Raw genomic sequence first — 13,162 nt, forward strand, 5'->3', positions numbered from 1 at the left:
CTTTCCCTGGCAAGAAATTGCAAGCTGGCCTCTGGGTCACCCTTGGAAATAGATCCCGAGTGATGATCATTTTTCAAGCCTTAAATAGTTTATTGGGATTTTCAGCCCTGGAAAATTGCAAAGTTTGTTTCTTCTGTTTAAAGGGGGGAAACGGACCGAGAGCAAACCTTGACAGAACCTGGTTCATCCCATCAGATTAAACTGTACGGTATACAGTAACAGAGTTGGAAGGGACCGTGGAGGTCATCTAGTCCAACCCCCCATCCCCGGCCCAAGCAGGAGACCCTGCACCGGTTCTGACAGATGGCAGCCCAGTCTCTTCTTGAAAGCTTCCAGGGATGAAACTCCCACAACTTGATATTTACATTTATATTTGCCTGCGTGTGAGAATTTCCAGGTGTTTCTTTAAACTTCTCTTAGAAAATAGCATTAAACTATTGGTGTCTCGGTCAGAAATGTCAAAAGTTGCAACTGGAAGGGGGAAAAAAAGGAAAATAAATCAAAGAAAAAAGGTTTATATTGTAGCTGCCCATCTTGCATACGTGACCCTGGGTGACTCGCAACCCCTCCCCCCATTAAATTAGAATTAAAGCAATCAAATAATTAAAATATAAATTAACGAGGAAGATAAAATGCGGGAGAGATAAAAATCGGATGATGATTAAAGCAACATTTCTCAATCTCAGCAATTTTAAGATGCCTGGACTTCAACTCCCAGAATCCCCTAGCTAGCATGCTGGCTGGGGGGAATTCTGGGAACTGAAGTCCAGCCACCTTTAAGGCTGCAAAAAACTGAGTTATTATATCATGGATGAGCGGCAGCTGTCCGTCTTCCTTCCTTTCTGCAGACTTCGCACCCGGCTCCTTAGCCTCTTCTTTGCAACTATCCTCAGTGGCTGTTCTGAGCTTTCGACTTCTGCATTCTGTGAAAACTCCTCCTGGCTGGGAATCCTGGAAGCTGCAGTCTTGGAAAGGCAGGAAAGGGGAGGATGGGTCTGGGAGTCCCCAAGGGCGGAGGGCGCCGCTTGGGGAAAGAGAGGCGTTGCTAAGGCCCGCCTGCTTCCTCCGCCTCCGACAGGGCGGTCGCTAAGGGGCGTGGCCGGCTGCTCTGCGGTTGCCAAGGAAACGCCTTCTACCCTCTCCCATCTTCTCACTTTTTCCCCCTTGCAACAGCTGCTCTTGGGCCGTACCATCTTGGCGGCGGGCGGGGGTGTCCTTCGGCCAAGCGAGGGGAGGGAGCGACATCTGAGGGAGGCCAATGGATCCGCCCTTGGGGAGCGGCCTTTTTTCGCTCCTCCCTCCCGCCTTTGTCCCTCCCTCCAGCTGCTGTTCCGTTGGTACGGCCCGCCCCTCCCGTCAGAGCGCTCGGCAGGCCCGGCGGAGGGACAATGGCGCTGCTCCCCTCGCGGAGCCCGCTGGTGCTGCCGCCGCCCCCGGCCCGCAGGGGGCGCTCCAAGGCCCGAGGGGGCGCCCAGCCCGCCGTCAGGTGAGGGAACACGCGTCGGCCGCCTTCGCACGGCTCCCCTGACCCGAGTTCAGGCGGGCGCTTCCGGAGGCGGCCCCTCCCCAGGGAGCCACGGGTGGGGCAGGGGGCGGGGCTTCGAGAGGGGGCGTGGCTTGGGAGGATGGGCGTGGCTTGGGAGGATGGGCGGGGCACGTGGGGAGGATTGGAGTGGGGGGGGCACAGATTTAGGCCTGCTGGAGGACTAAGGGGATTGTGCTTGGATGGGAGACCACCAGGAGATCCAGATACTGGGGGTGGGTGGGGCTGGATCGGCATCCCAAGGAAGAAAGCGACAGGCGGTCCCTCTTCCTGATCTCCCTGCAGGGAAGCATCTCAGGGGGGTTTCCCTTTGCGTCCCCCCCCCAAAGAAAGTTGGATTTTAACGGAGATAGCTAAATGCGGGGTCAGAGGTGGAGAGGGCACCACCAGGAAATCCCCAGTCTGCAGACACACACACACACACACACACCCTCCCATCCAAAAAATGAAATCAAAATCCACGCCTGGAATAGTCGAATCGGGCAGCCCCGGTTAGCAGTCAGGGTGTTTGTATTCAACCAGGCAATTTTGACAACCGGAGCTAAAGTTTGGTTGCGTTCCCACAACCACACTTATACTTATACACTTATACACTGTAAGCCGCCCTGAGTCTTCGGAGAAGGGCGGGGTATAAATGTAAACAAAAACAAAAAAAAAACAAAACTTAAGGCAGATTGGGTACATTTGCAAACCTCGTGGGTGGAGGGGAGTGGAGGAGGAGGATTTGCAGCTTATTACCTTTTCTTTTTTTTTTTGGAATCAAGTTTTATTGATTTTTTTTTCCTTCCTCCCCCCCACATATTTTATGAACAGAGTAATTGGCCATATCGTATCGTCTACAATTTGTCTTATCCAAATACGTTTTACTTAGCTGCAATTTCTGCCAAAATATTCTTTTTCCATATTTTTTAATCGTATCTTAAAATGTCCATGCTTATTTATACAAACAACATCTTCCGCCCTCAAATTCTAATTTCTCCATTTTTAATCATATATATATATATATGTTCTCTTTCAATTTTTCTGATAATTCATTCTTTACCCCGATAGATTTAAACGAGTTCGGGGCTGCCTTTCTTCCATTTCATCTTTTTTTGTTTTACAGCAGTCTTTCTTCTCTCTCTCCTCTCTTTCCTCTCCCTCCCTCCTTTTACCCTTCCTACTTTCTTCTTCCCTCCACTCCTACTCCTTCTCTACTTCCACTTCCTCTCCCACTCCTCCTCTCTTATTACCTTGCAGCTTATTACCTTGTTGTCGGGATCATTGTTGTTTTGGTGTGCGATGTACAACCAGGAAGCGGGCTGGCTCAGTTTGGGTGTGTTGTGTGGACACATCTTTTAAATATTGGTGACATGGGAGCGTCGCTGCTAATCCCTTGAAGCCAGTTGCTCTCCTTCTCGATCTATTCCGCAGGTTGATTGTGAAGAGACCCCTAAGGAAGTGGAAAGGAGAGGAGCGGGCGAGTAAAATACAGGCAGTCCCCGACTTACAACAGTTCATTTAGTAACCGTTCAAAGTCACAACGGCACTGAAAAAAAGTGACTTAGGACCGTTTTTTTCACATTTACGACCGTTGCAGCCACATGTTCAAAACTCGTAAAATGGCATGAAACTCAATAACTGTCTTGTTTAGCAACAGAAATTTCCTCTTCTTCCTCCTCCTCTTCTCCTTTTCCTTCCTCTCTTCCTCTTTCCAAATTTACTGGACCAATGTCTTGCTTTGCAGCAGAAATTTTGGGCTCAATTATCGTGACTCGAGGACTACCTGTAGAGATTGTAGATCTAGCGTTCTTGCGAGAATCCAGTCTTTTTCCTGCATCCTTTTTATAATAATATGATTCTGTCTAAAAATGACCAAAAGAGCTTCCTCTCTTTTCCGTGCTGGCTGGGGAATTCTGGAAATTGAAGTCCACAGATCTTACAGAGTTGAGAAACACTCGTCTGCAGGAGTGATGGGAGCAATTTCAGGAATCTTAAGCAAATAAGTGAAAAATCAAGATGTTTTTCAGATGAAGGGTTGGATTAGGGGACTAGAGCCTAATTAAAACATATAAAAGAACAGTTGCTGAAATTGAGTATGTTTAGTCTAACAGAAAGGACGACTAGGGGTGATATGATAGAAGTCTTCCAATATTTGAGGGGCTGCCCCAAAGAAGAGGGGGGTCCACCTTTTCTCCAAAGCACCAGAAAGGCAGGACAAGAAACAACGGGTAGAAACTAATCAAGGAGAGAAGCAACCTGGAACTAAGGTGGAATTTCCTGATGGTGAGAACAATTAACCAGTGGAACTCCTTGCCACCAGAAGTTGTGGGTGCTCCCAACACTGGAGGCTTTTAAGAAGAGATTGGGCAACCATTTGTCTGAAATGGTAGAAGGCTTCCTGCCTGAGCAGGGGGCTGGACTAGAAGACCTCCAAGGTCCCTTCCAACTCTATTCTCTATTCTACATTCTCAAGGATTCTTTGTAGTCCGGGAAGTCTTTTTCCTTCCTCCTCCTCTCTTATTACCTTGCAGCTTATTACCTTGCAGCTTATTACCTTGCAGCTTATTACCTTGCAGCTTATTACCTTGCAGCTTATTACCTTGCAGCTTATTACCTTGCAGCTTATTACCTTGCAGCTTATTACCTTGTCGTCGGGATCATTGTTGTTTTGGTGTGCGATGTACAACCAGGAAGCGGGCTGGCTCAGTTTGGGTGTGTTGTGTGGACACATCTTTTAAATATTGGTGACGTGGGAGCGTCGCTGCTAATCCCTTGAAGCCAGTTGCTCTCCTTCTCGATCTATTCCGCAGGTTGATTGTGAAGAGACCCCTAAGGAAGTGGAAAGGAGAGGAGCGGGCGAATAAAATACAGGCAGTCCCCGACTTACAACAGTTCATTTAGTAACCATTCAAAGTCACAACGGCACTGAAAAAAGTGACTTAGGACCGTTTTTTTCACATTTACGACCATTGCAGCCATGTGTTCAAAACTCGTAAAATGGCACGAAACTCAATAACTGTCTTGTTTAGCAACAGAAAATGCAAGACTGAGAAAAGATTGGTGTTTGAAGCTTTAATTGTGGGTTATTTTGGAGAAGCAAGCTGGCTGGGGAATTCTGGGAATTGAAGTCCACAGATCTTACAGAGTTGAGAAACACTCGTCTGCAGGAGTGATGGGAGCAATTTCAGGAATCTTAAGCAAATAAGTGAAAAATCAAGATGTTTTTCAGATGAAGGGTTGGATTAGGGGACTAGAGCCTAATTAAAACATATAAAAGAACAGTTGCTGAAATTGAGTATGTTTAGTCTAACAGAAAGGACGACTAGGGGTGATATGATAGAAGTCTTCCAATATTTGAGGGGCTGCCCCAAAGAAGAGGGGGGTCCACCTTTTCTCCAAAGCACCAGAAAGGCAGGACAAGAAACAACGGATAGAAACTAATCAAGGAGAGAAGCAACCTGGAACTAAGGTGGAATTTCCTGATGGTGAGAACAATTAACCAGTGGAACTCCTTGCCACCAGAAGTTGTGGGTGCTCCCAACACTGGAGGCTGTTAAGAAGAGATTGGACAACCATTTGTCTGAAATGGTAGAGGACTTCCTGCCTGAGCAGGGGGCTGGACTAGAAGACCTCCAAGGTTCCTTCCAACCATTTGTCTGAAATGGTAGAGGACTTCCTGCCTGAGCAGGGGCTGGACTAGAAGACCTCAAGGTTCCTTCCAACCATTTGTTTAGCAACCGTTCAAAATTACAATCGCATTGAAAAAGAAGAGTCCCAGTGATCAAAATTTGGGTGCTTGGCAACCCAAGTTTTATTGATTTTTTCCTTCCTCTCTTTTCCGTGCTGGCTGGGGAATTCTGGGAATTGAAGTCCACAAATCTTACAGAGTTGAGAAACACTTGTCTGCAGGAGTGATGGGAGCAATTTCAGGAATCTTAAGCAAATAAGTGAAAAATCAAGGAGTTGAATTAGGGGACTAGAGCCTAAATAAAACATATAAAAGAACAGTTGCTGGAATTGAGTATGTCTAGTCTAACAGAAAGAAGGACAGGGGTGATATGATAGAAGTCTTCCAATATTTGAGGGGCTGCCCCAAAGAAGAGGGGGGTCCACCTTTTCTCCAAAGCACCAGAAAGGCAGGACAAGAAGCAATGGGTGGAAACTAATGAAGGAGAGAAGCAACCTAGAACTAAGGAGGAATTTCCTGACAGTTAGAACAATTAATCAGTGGAACAACTTGCCTCCAGAAGTTGTGAATGCTCCAACACTGGAAATTTTTAAGAAAATGTTGGATAACCATCTGTCTGAAATGGTATAGGGTTTCCTGCCTGGGCAGGGGGTTGGACTAGAAGACCTCCAAGGTCCCTTCCAACTCTGTTATTATGTTATGTTAAAATTCAGGCACTTTGGCACCGGCATGCATTTATGACGGTTGGTAACGTTCCAGCGTCCTGTGATCGCCATTTCCCAGCCGGCTTCCGACAAGGAAAATCAATGGAGGAAGCCAGATTCGTGTAACGACCATGTGATTCATTTAACTGGAGTGATTTGCTTAACGACCGTGGCAAGGAAGGTCATAAATGGGGCAAAAAGTCAGCTACCTCGCTTGGCAACAGAAACTTTAGGGCTCAGTTGGGTCAGACCTCCTGTATTATGAATCCAAGCATAGCTTTTCTCCTCACCTTGGCAATAAAAGGTCATAAAACAGGGCGCGGCTCATTTAACAAAGGCCTTCCTCAGCAACGTAAACAGTCCCAATGGTGGTTGTATGTCGAGGATTATCTTCGTTTGGGAAAACTCTGCTTGGTTTAGGATCCAGGAAGCATTTTAAGCATGCTGGGAAGAAAGATTTCAGCTCTCCTCCCCCAGGTCTAAGAATGTGTGAAATTCCACAGCTTAGAAGGGCAGATTGTCTGCAGGCAAGGCTGCTTTTCCTGGTGGGTATAGGAAGTTAACAGACTGCAGGGAAAGGAAGAGAGGAAGAAAAGAAAGAAAGAGAAAAAGGAAGGAAGGAAGACAGGAAAGAAAGAGAAAGGAAGGAAGGAAGTGTAGAGAAAAAGGAAGGAAGGAAGACAGGAAGGAACACAAGAAAGAAAGAAAAACAAAGAGGAAGGAAGGAGGACAGAAAAGAAAGAAAGAAACAAAGAAAAAGAAAGGAAGACAGGAAAGAAAGGAAGGAAGGAAGACAGGAAACAAAAAAGGAAGGAGGAAAGAGAGGAAGGAATACAAGAAAAAGGAAGGAAGGAAGAGAAAGAAGAAAGACAAGAAAGAAAGGAAGAAAGACAGGAAACAGAAAAAAAAAGGAAGGAACACAGGAAGGAAGAAAAAGAAAGAAAGAGAAAGGAAGAAAGGAAGACAGGAAAGAAAGAGAGAGGAAGGAAGTGTAGAGAAAGGAAGGAAGACAGACAGAGAAAAAGAAAAAAAGGAAGACAGGAAGGAAGATGAAAGAAAGGAAGACAAGAAAGAAAGAGAGGAAGTAAGTAAGTAATGTAGACAGGAAGGAAGGAAGACAAAGAAGAAACAAAGAGAAAGAAAGGAAGGAAGTAATGTAGAGAGAGAAAGAAAGAAGGAAGACAGGAAGGAAGACAAAGAAAGAAAGAGGAAGGAAGAAAGGAAGACAGGAAAGAAAGAGAAAGGAAGGAAGACAGACAGAGAAAAAGAAAAAAAGGAAGACAGGAAGGAAGATAAAGAAAGAAAGAAAAGAAGACAAGAAAGAAAGAGAGGAAGTAAGTAAGTAATGTAGACAGGAAGGAAGGAAGGAAGACAAAGAAGAAACAAAGAGAAAGAAAGGAAGGAAGTAATGTAGAGAGAGAAAGGAAGAAGGAAGACAGGAAGGAAGACAAAGAAAGAAAGAGGAAGGAAGGAAAAAAAAAAAGATAACTGCCATAGGACTCAGTTGGTGCTTTTTGTATATACAGGTACTCAACTTATGACCTCACGTTGTGCCCAGAAATTATTGAGCAAGACAGTTAAGTGAGTTTTGTCCCATTTTATGACATTCCTTGCTGCAGTTGTTAAGTGAGTCACTGCGGCTGTTAAGTTGTTCATTGAATCTGCCTTCCTCATTGACTTTGCCCGTGAAAAGGTCGCCAAAGGGGATCATCTGACTTGCGACCGTCGTAAGCGTGAGCCATTTGCCAAGCCTCTGAATTTGGATCCCATGACTGTGTCTGGTCGCTGCGAAAAAACAGGCGACCGGTCACTTTTTTCAGTGCCGTCGTAACTTCGAACGGTCGCTAAACCAAGTGTTGTAAGCAGGGGTGAAATGCTCCTGGTTCGGACCGGATCGCCCGATCCGGTAGCAATGGCGGCGGGTGAACCGGTAGCAAAAATCCCTGTCCCCCCCCACATGCCCAGCTGAGCCGCGCGATCATCAGAGGATGTTGTTTTTTTAAAAAAAAAATGCTTTTAAAAGGCTGCTCTAACATTCCCAGTTGAGTTGCCTGATGTCAGAGAATAGAATAGAATAGAATAGAATATTTTTATTTATAGACCGCCCTTCTCCCGAAGGACTCAGGGCGGTGTACAGCCAAGAATAAAATACAGAAAGAAAACAACAATACAAAACTAAAAACAACCCTTAAAAAATCTATTTGATATGGCTACTTGTAGATAAAATATTACCCTCTAAAATTTACAAAAAATTTAAAACCCATAAAATCAATTTGATAATTTAAAATTTAAGCGAGTTTTTTTTCTTTTAAAGGCAAAAAAAAAAAATGCTTTTAAAAGAAAAAGAAAAGCCTCTGACGATCAGGCAACTCAGCTGGGAATGTCAGAGGAGCCTTTTAAAAGCATTTTTTTCTACAACCTCTTCCGCCGAAGAGGTTGTAGAAAAAATGCTTTTAAAAGTAAAAAAAAAAAAGTTGGCCACGCCCCCCTAGTCACATTACTCCCCACCAAGCCACGCCCACACAAATTTTACATTTCACCCCTGGTTGTAAGCCAAGGACTATCAATAAAAGCCATTTTTTTAACCAGGAACGGAATTGGGCTGGGAGGAGGGGAAAAACAACCTCAGGGCCGGTGATATTTGTTAGTCTTCTTTTCAATTTTGAAATTTAAAAATTGTTTTTTCTTTTAAAGGCAAAAAAAAAAAGATAACTGCCATAGGACTCAGTTGGTGCTTTTTGTATATACAGGTACTCAACTTATGACCTCACGTTGTGCCCAGAAATTATTGAGCAAGACAGTTAAGTGAGTCACTGCGGCTGTTAAGTTGTTCATTGAATCTGCCTTCCTCATTGACTTTGCCCGTGAAAAGGTCGCCAAAGGGGATCATCTGACTTGCGACCGTCGTAAGCGTGAGCCATTTGCCAAGCCTCTGAATTTGGATCCCATGACTGTGTCTGGTCGCTGCGAAAAAACAGGCGACCGGTCACTTTTTCCAGTGCCGTCGTAACTTCGAACGGTCGCTAAACCAAGTGTTGTAAGCAGGGGTGAAATGCTCCTGGTTCGGACCGGATCGCCCGATCCGGTAGCAATGGCGGCGGGTGAACCGGTAGCAAAAATCCCTGTCCCCCCCCACATGCCCAGCTGAGCCGCGCGATCATCAGAGGATGTTGTTTTTTTAAAAAAAAAATGCTTTTAAAAGTGGCCCAGGCTGGATCCCGATGATCCACAGAGAAATCTACTGCAGCCTTTGGTCGTATTTGCTCTTCCTATTTGCATGTACGGGCAAATTTTGCCTGCCAAGGTGACAACCTAATACATTCTCAGCTACCAGTTTAACGCCTGCCACTCCTCAAAGGAGAAGGAAGGAAAAAAAAAAAGATAACTGCCATAGGACTCAGTTGGTGCTTTTTGTATATACAGGTACTCAACTTATGACCTCACGTTGTGCCCAGAAATTATTGAGCAAGACAGTTAAGTGAGTTTTGTCCCATTTTATGACATTCCTTGCTGCAGTTGTTAAGTGAGTTTTGTCCCATTTTATGACATTCCTTGCTGCAGTTGTTAAGTGAGTCACTGCGGCTGTTAAGTTGTTCATTGAATCTGCCTTCCTCATTGACTTTGCCCGTGAAAAGGTCGCCAAAGGGGATCATCTGACTTGCGACCGTCGTAAGCGTGAGCCATTTGCCAAGCCTCTGAATTTGGATCCCATGACTGTGTCTGGTCGCTGCGAAAAAACAGGCGACCGGTCACTTTTTTTCAGTGCGATTGTAACTTTAGTCACTAAGTGAACTTTGGTCACTAAATGTAGGTCGAGGACTAGCTGGGTCTGTGGAATTCTTAATTAATAAAATGCTTCCCATTAAACCCCCTGGTTTACGCCAAATACCTGCCCTTCGGACTTTTCGCCGCGAACTGAAAACATATCTGTTTGTTCGTGCGGGGCTTTCTTAAATTGTTTAGTTTTAATTTCTAAATTTCTCTTTGGTTTTAATTGGGGTTTTTTAGATTCTTAATTATTTTTAAACTCGGCCACATTGTATAATAAGTTTTTTAACTGTATTTTAACTGTATATTGTTTTTTTTATTCTGGCTGTACACCGCCCTGAGTCCTTCGGGAGAAGGGCGGTTTATAAATCTAATAAATAATAATAATAATAATAATAATAATAATAATAATAATAATAATAATAATAATAATAATAATAATAATAATAAGGGCCTCGGAGCAGTGTTCAAATGGTATTTTTGAGATGAATCAAGGGAGGGGAGGGAGGGGAGGGAGGAAGGAAGGAAGGGAGGGAAGGAAGGAAGGAAGGAAGGGAAATGGAGAGGGAGGGAGGAAAGAAGGACAGAGAGGAAGGAAGGAAGGAAGGAAGGAAGACATATTAGAAAGTGTGGCTGCCCAGAAAGTGTGCAGGTAGTTCTCGGCTTACAACAATTCATTTAGTGACCTTTCAAAGTTACAACATTACTGAAAAGCGTAACTTATGGGCCATTTTTCAGATTTAACAACCAGTGTAGCATCTCCATGGTCAGGTGGTTAAAACTCAGGCGCTTGGCAACCAACTCACATTTATGACGGTCGCAGTGTCCTGTGGTCCTGCAAAATCCCCTTTTGCAACCTTCTGACCAGCAAAGTCCAAAGGGGAGAGCCAGATTCGCTTAACAACCGTGTTCCTAACTTAACAACGGCAATTAACAATTGTGACAAGACAGAGGTCGTATAAAATGGCAGGAAACTCAATAACTGTCTTGCTAGCAACAGAAATTCCTTCCTCCTCCTCCTCCTCTTCTTCCTCCTCCTCTTTCTCCTTCTCTTCTTCCTACTCTTCTTCCTGCTCCTCCTCTTTCTTTGAGGGCCACATCGGGGTTGTGTTTGACCTCTGGGGGCCAGGGTGGGTGTGGCCAAGGTGGGCGTGGCCAGCTCGACGTCACTTGTGTCGGCGGGGCTCCTATGGTGGCCCGAACGCTCTGCCAGTGAAAACGGGCTCCCGAACTCCGTTTTCAGCTGCGACGGCCTCCGGCAACCCTCTGCCGGTGAAAATGGAAAACAGGGCCCTCCCGAGCTCCGTTTTTGCTGGCAGAGGCACTGCGGGCCAGTTCCAAGGTGGCCCCCGAGGGCCAAATCTAAGCAACCCCCCCCCCCAATCCGGCCCACGGGCCTTGAGTTTGACGCTTGCGGTATAGTTGGCCTGAAATGGTCTAGTGCCGTGACGGCCAAACTTTGGCATGCGTGCCAGAGGCGGGACACAGCATCCTTTCTGATGGCACACAAGCCGTCGTCCCTGCTCAGCTCCGCTGCGCATACGCGTGTGCGCGCCTCCCATTGGCCAGCTGGTCTTTGGGTCTCTGCCGGGGAGCGGGGCACATGTGGGGGGCACGCGCGCATGCGTGGGGGATGTGTGTGTGTGTGCGAGATGCCACGCCCACGTGTAGGGTGTGGGGCGCATGCACAGGGCTCACACGGGGATTGCATTTTGGGTGGGTTCCAGTATTCGCATGCACGCTTTAGGCATTCAGTTCAGAAAAAGTTACCCATCATTGGTCTATTGTTTCCTGCCTAAGCACAGGGGCTAGGACTAGAACAGCGGTTCTCAACCTGTGGGTCGGGACCCCGTTGGGGGTCGAATGACGATTTGCCAGGGGTCGCCTAAGACCATCGGAAATATGAGAAGTATACTTGCGAGTCGAAGAATCGCGCTCCAATGGTTGACTCCACAAGCCAGCTGCAGGCTCTTCAAATCGCTAGCCGAATTCGGCTTCAGGCACAATGCATTAAAAAAAAAGAGAAATCTTTGCTCTGATGTCTCCCTCTCAAGCCAGCTGCAATCGCTCCCAATCGCTAGCCTAATCTGGCTTCAGGCGCCATAAACTTAATAGGGGAGGAGTCTCCGCTTTAATGCCTCCGTCCTCAAGGCAATCGCAAGCAGTTCAGATCGCTAGCCAAGACGGCTTCAGGCGCGATAAATTCAAAACGAAAATAATTTTATGGTTGGGGTCGTCACATCGTGGGGAATTGTATTAAAGGGGTCACAGCACTATAAAGGTTGAGAACCACTGGACCAGAAGATCTCGAAGGTCCCTTCCAACTCTATTATCCTATTCTATTCTATTCTATTCTATTCATTCTATTCATTCTATTCTATTCTATTCTATTTTATTCATTCTTTTTTCTATTCTATTCTATTCCTATTCCTTTCCATTCCATTCCATTCCATTCCATTCCATTCCCTTCCCTTCCCTTCCCTTGCCTTCCATTCCTTTCCTTTCCTTTCCTTTCCATTCCATTCTATTCTATTCCACTTTACTGTATTCTACACTTCATTCTATTCTACTCTACTTTACTCTTTCTAATTCTATTCTATTTCTACAGCATTTTGCAAACTGCAGAAGGCAAAAGAAAAAAGAAAAAAAAAAGAGAAAACTCTGCTTTGCCAATTCTGCATAAAATAACTTGGTTTCTCTGTTTCCCACCACGGCCTCTTAATTCTTGTTCCCCCGTTTCTCTTCCCAGTTGCAGCCGACTTCGACAAATTCAAAACATTCTGACGGAGAGCAACAAATCCCAGCCAGATGGCATCCTCTGCATTTTGGGTAAATTCTTTTCACCCTTAACAGGCATTGACAGGGGTTTGTGTGTGTGTCTGTGTGTGTTTGTGTCTGTGTGTGTGTGAAAGGGGCAAAGTGGCACTCCGTGGCCTGCGTGAGAAGCATTCGATCCGTGCCAAGCTCCTTCTACTAGAGAAGGTGGCTGCTTTGTGTAGACTTTATAATTCTATGAATTACAGCATTTATAGGATTTCCTCTCCTAAGAGGAGGAGAAGTAAATGAAAAGAGGCCTTGATTGTCTCGCCCTGGGCATCTTCTGGACTATAACTTGTTGCTGGCAATCCTTATGATTTATATTGATATATTGACCATCAATTGTGTTGTAAATGTTGTACCTTGAAAATGGAAAACAGGGCCCTCCCGAGCTCCGTTTTGCTGGCAGTGGCACTGCGGGCCAGTTCCAAGGTGGCCCCCGAGGGCCAAATCTAAGCAACCCCCCCCCCCAATCCGGCCCACGGGCCTTGAGTTTGACGCTTGCGGTATAGTTGGCCTGAAATGGTCTAGTGCCGTGACGGCCAAACTTTGGCATGCGTGCCAGAGGCGGGACACAGCATCCTTTCTGATGGCACACAAGCCGTCGTCCCTGCTCAGCTCCGCTGTGCATACGCGTGTGCACGCCTCCCATTGGCCAGC

At 45.8% G+C, this 13,162-nt stretch overlaps 1 protein-coding gene across 1 annotated transcript in view; it reads left to right on the plus strand.

The window, feature by feature from the left end:
• The first annotated feature begins 1,326 nt into the window (after positions 1–1,326).
• The window catches only part of DNAAF9 (dynein axonemal assembly factor 9), a 137,874-nt gene continuing 126,038 nt past the window's right edge, over positions 1,327–13,162 (plus strand). The window contains exons 1-2 of the mRNA XM_058192901.1: positions 1,327–1,486; positions 12,435–12,514. Coding sequence (XP_058048884.1) covers positions 1,389–1,486; positions 12,435–12,514 — 178 coding nt within the window. The 5' untranslated portion in view covers positions 1,327–1,388. The remainder of the gene's footprint in view (positions 1,487–12,434; positions 12,515–13,162) is intronic.

This window comes from Ahaetulla prasina, chromosome 8, assembly GCF_028640845.1.
Source record: "Ahaetulla prasina isolate Xishuangbanna chromosome 8, ASM2864084v1, whole genome shotgun sequence".
Lineage (NCBI taxonomy): Eukaryota > Metazoa > Chordata > Lepidosauria > Squamata > Colubridae > Ahaetulla > Ahaetulla prasina.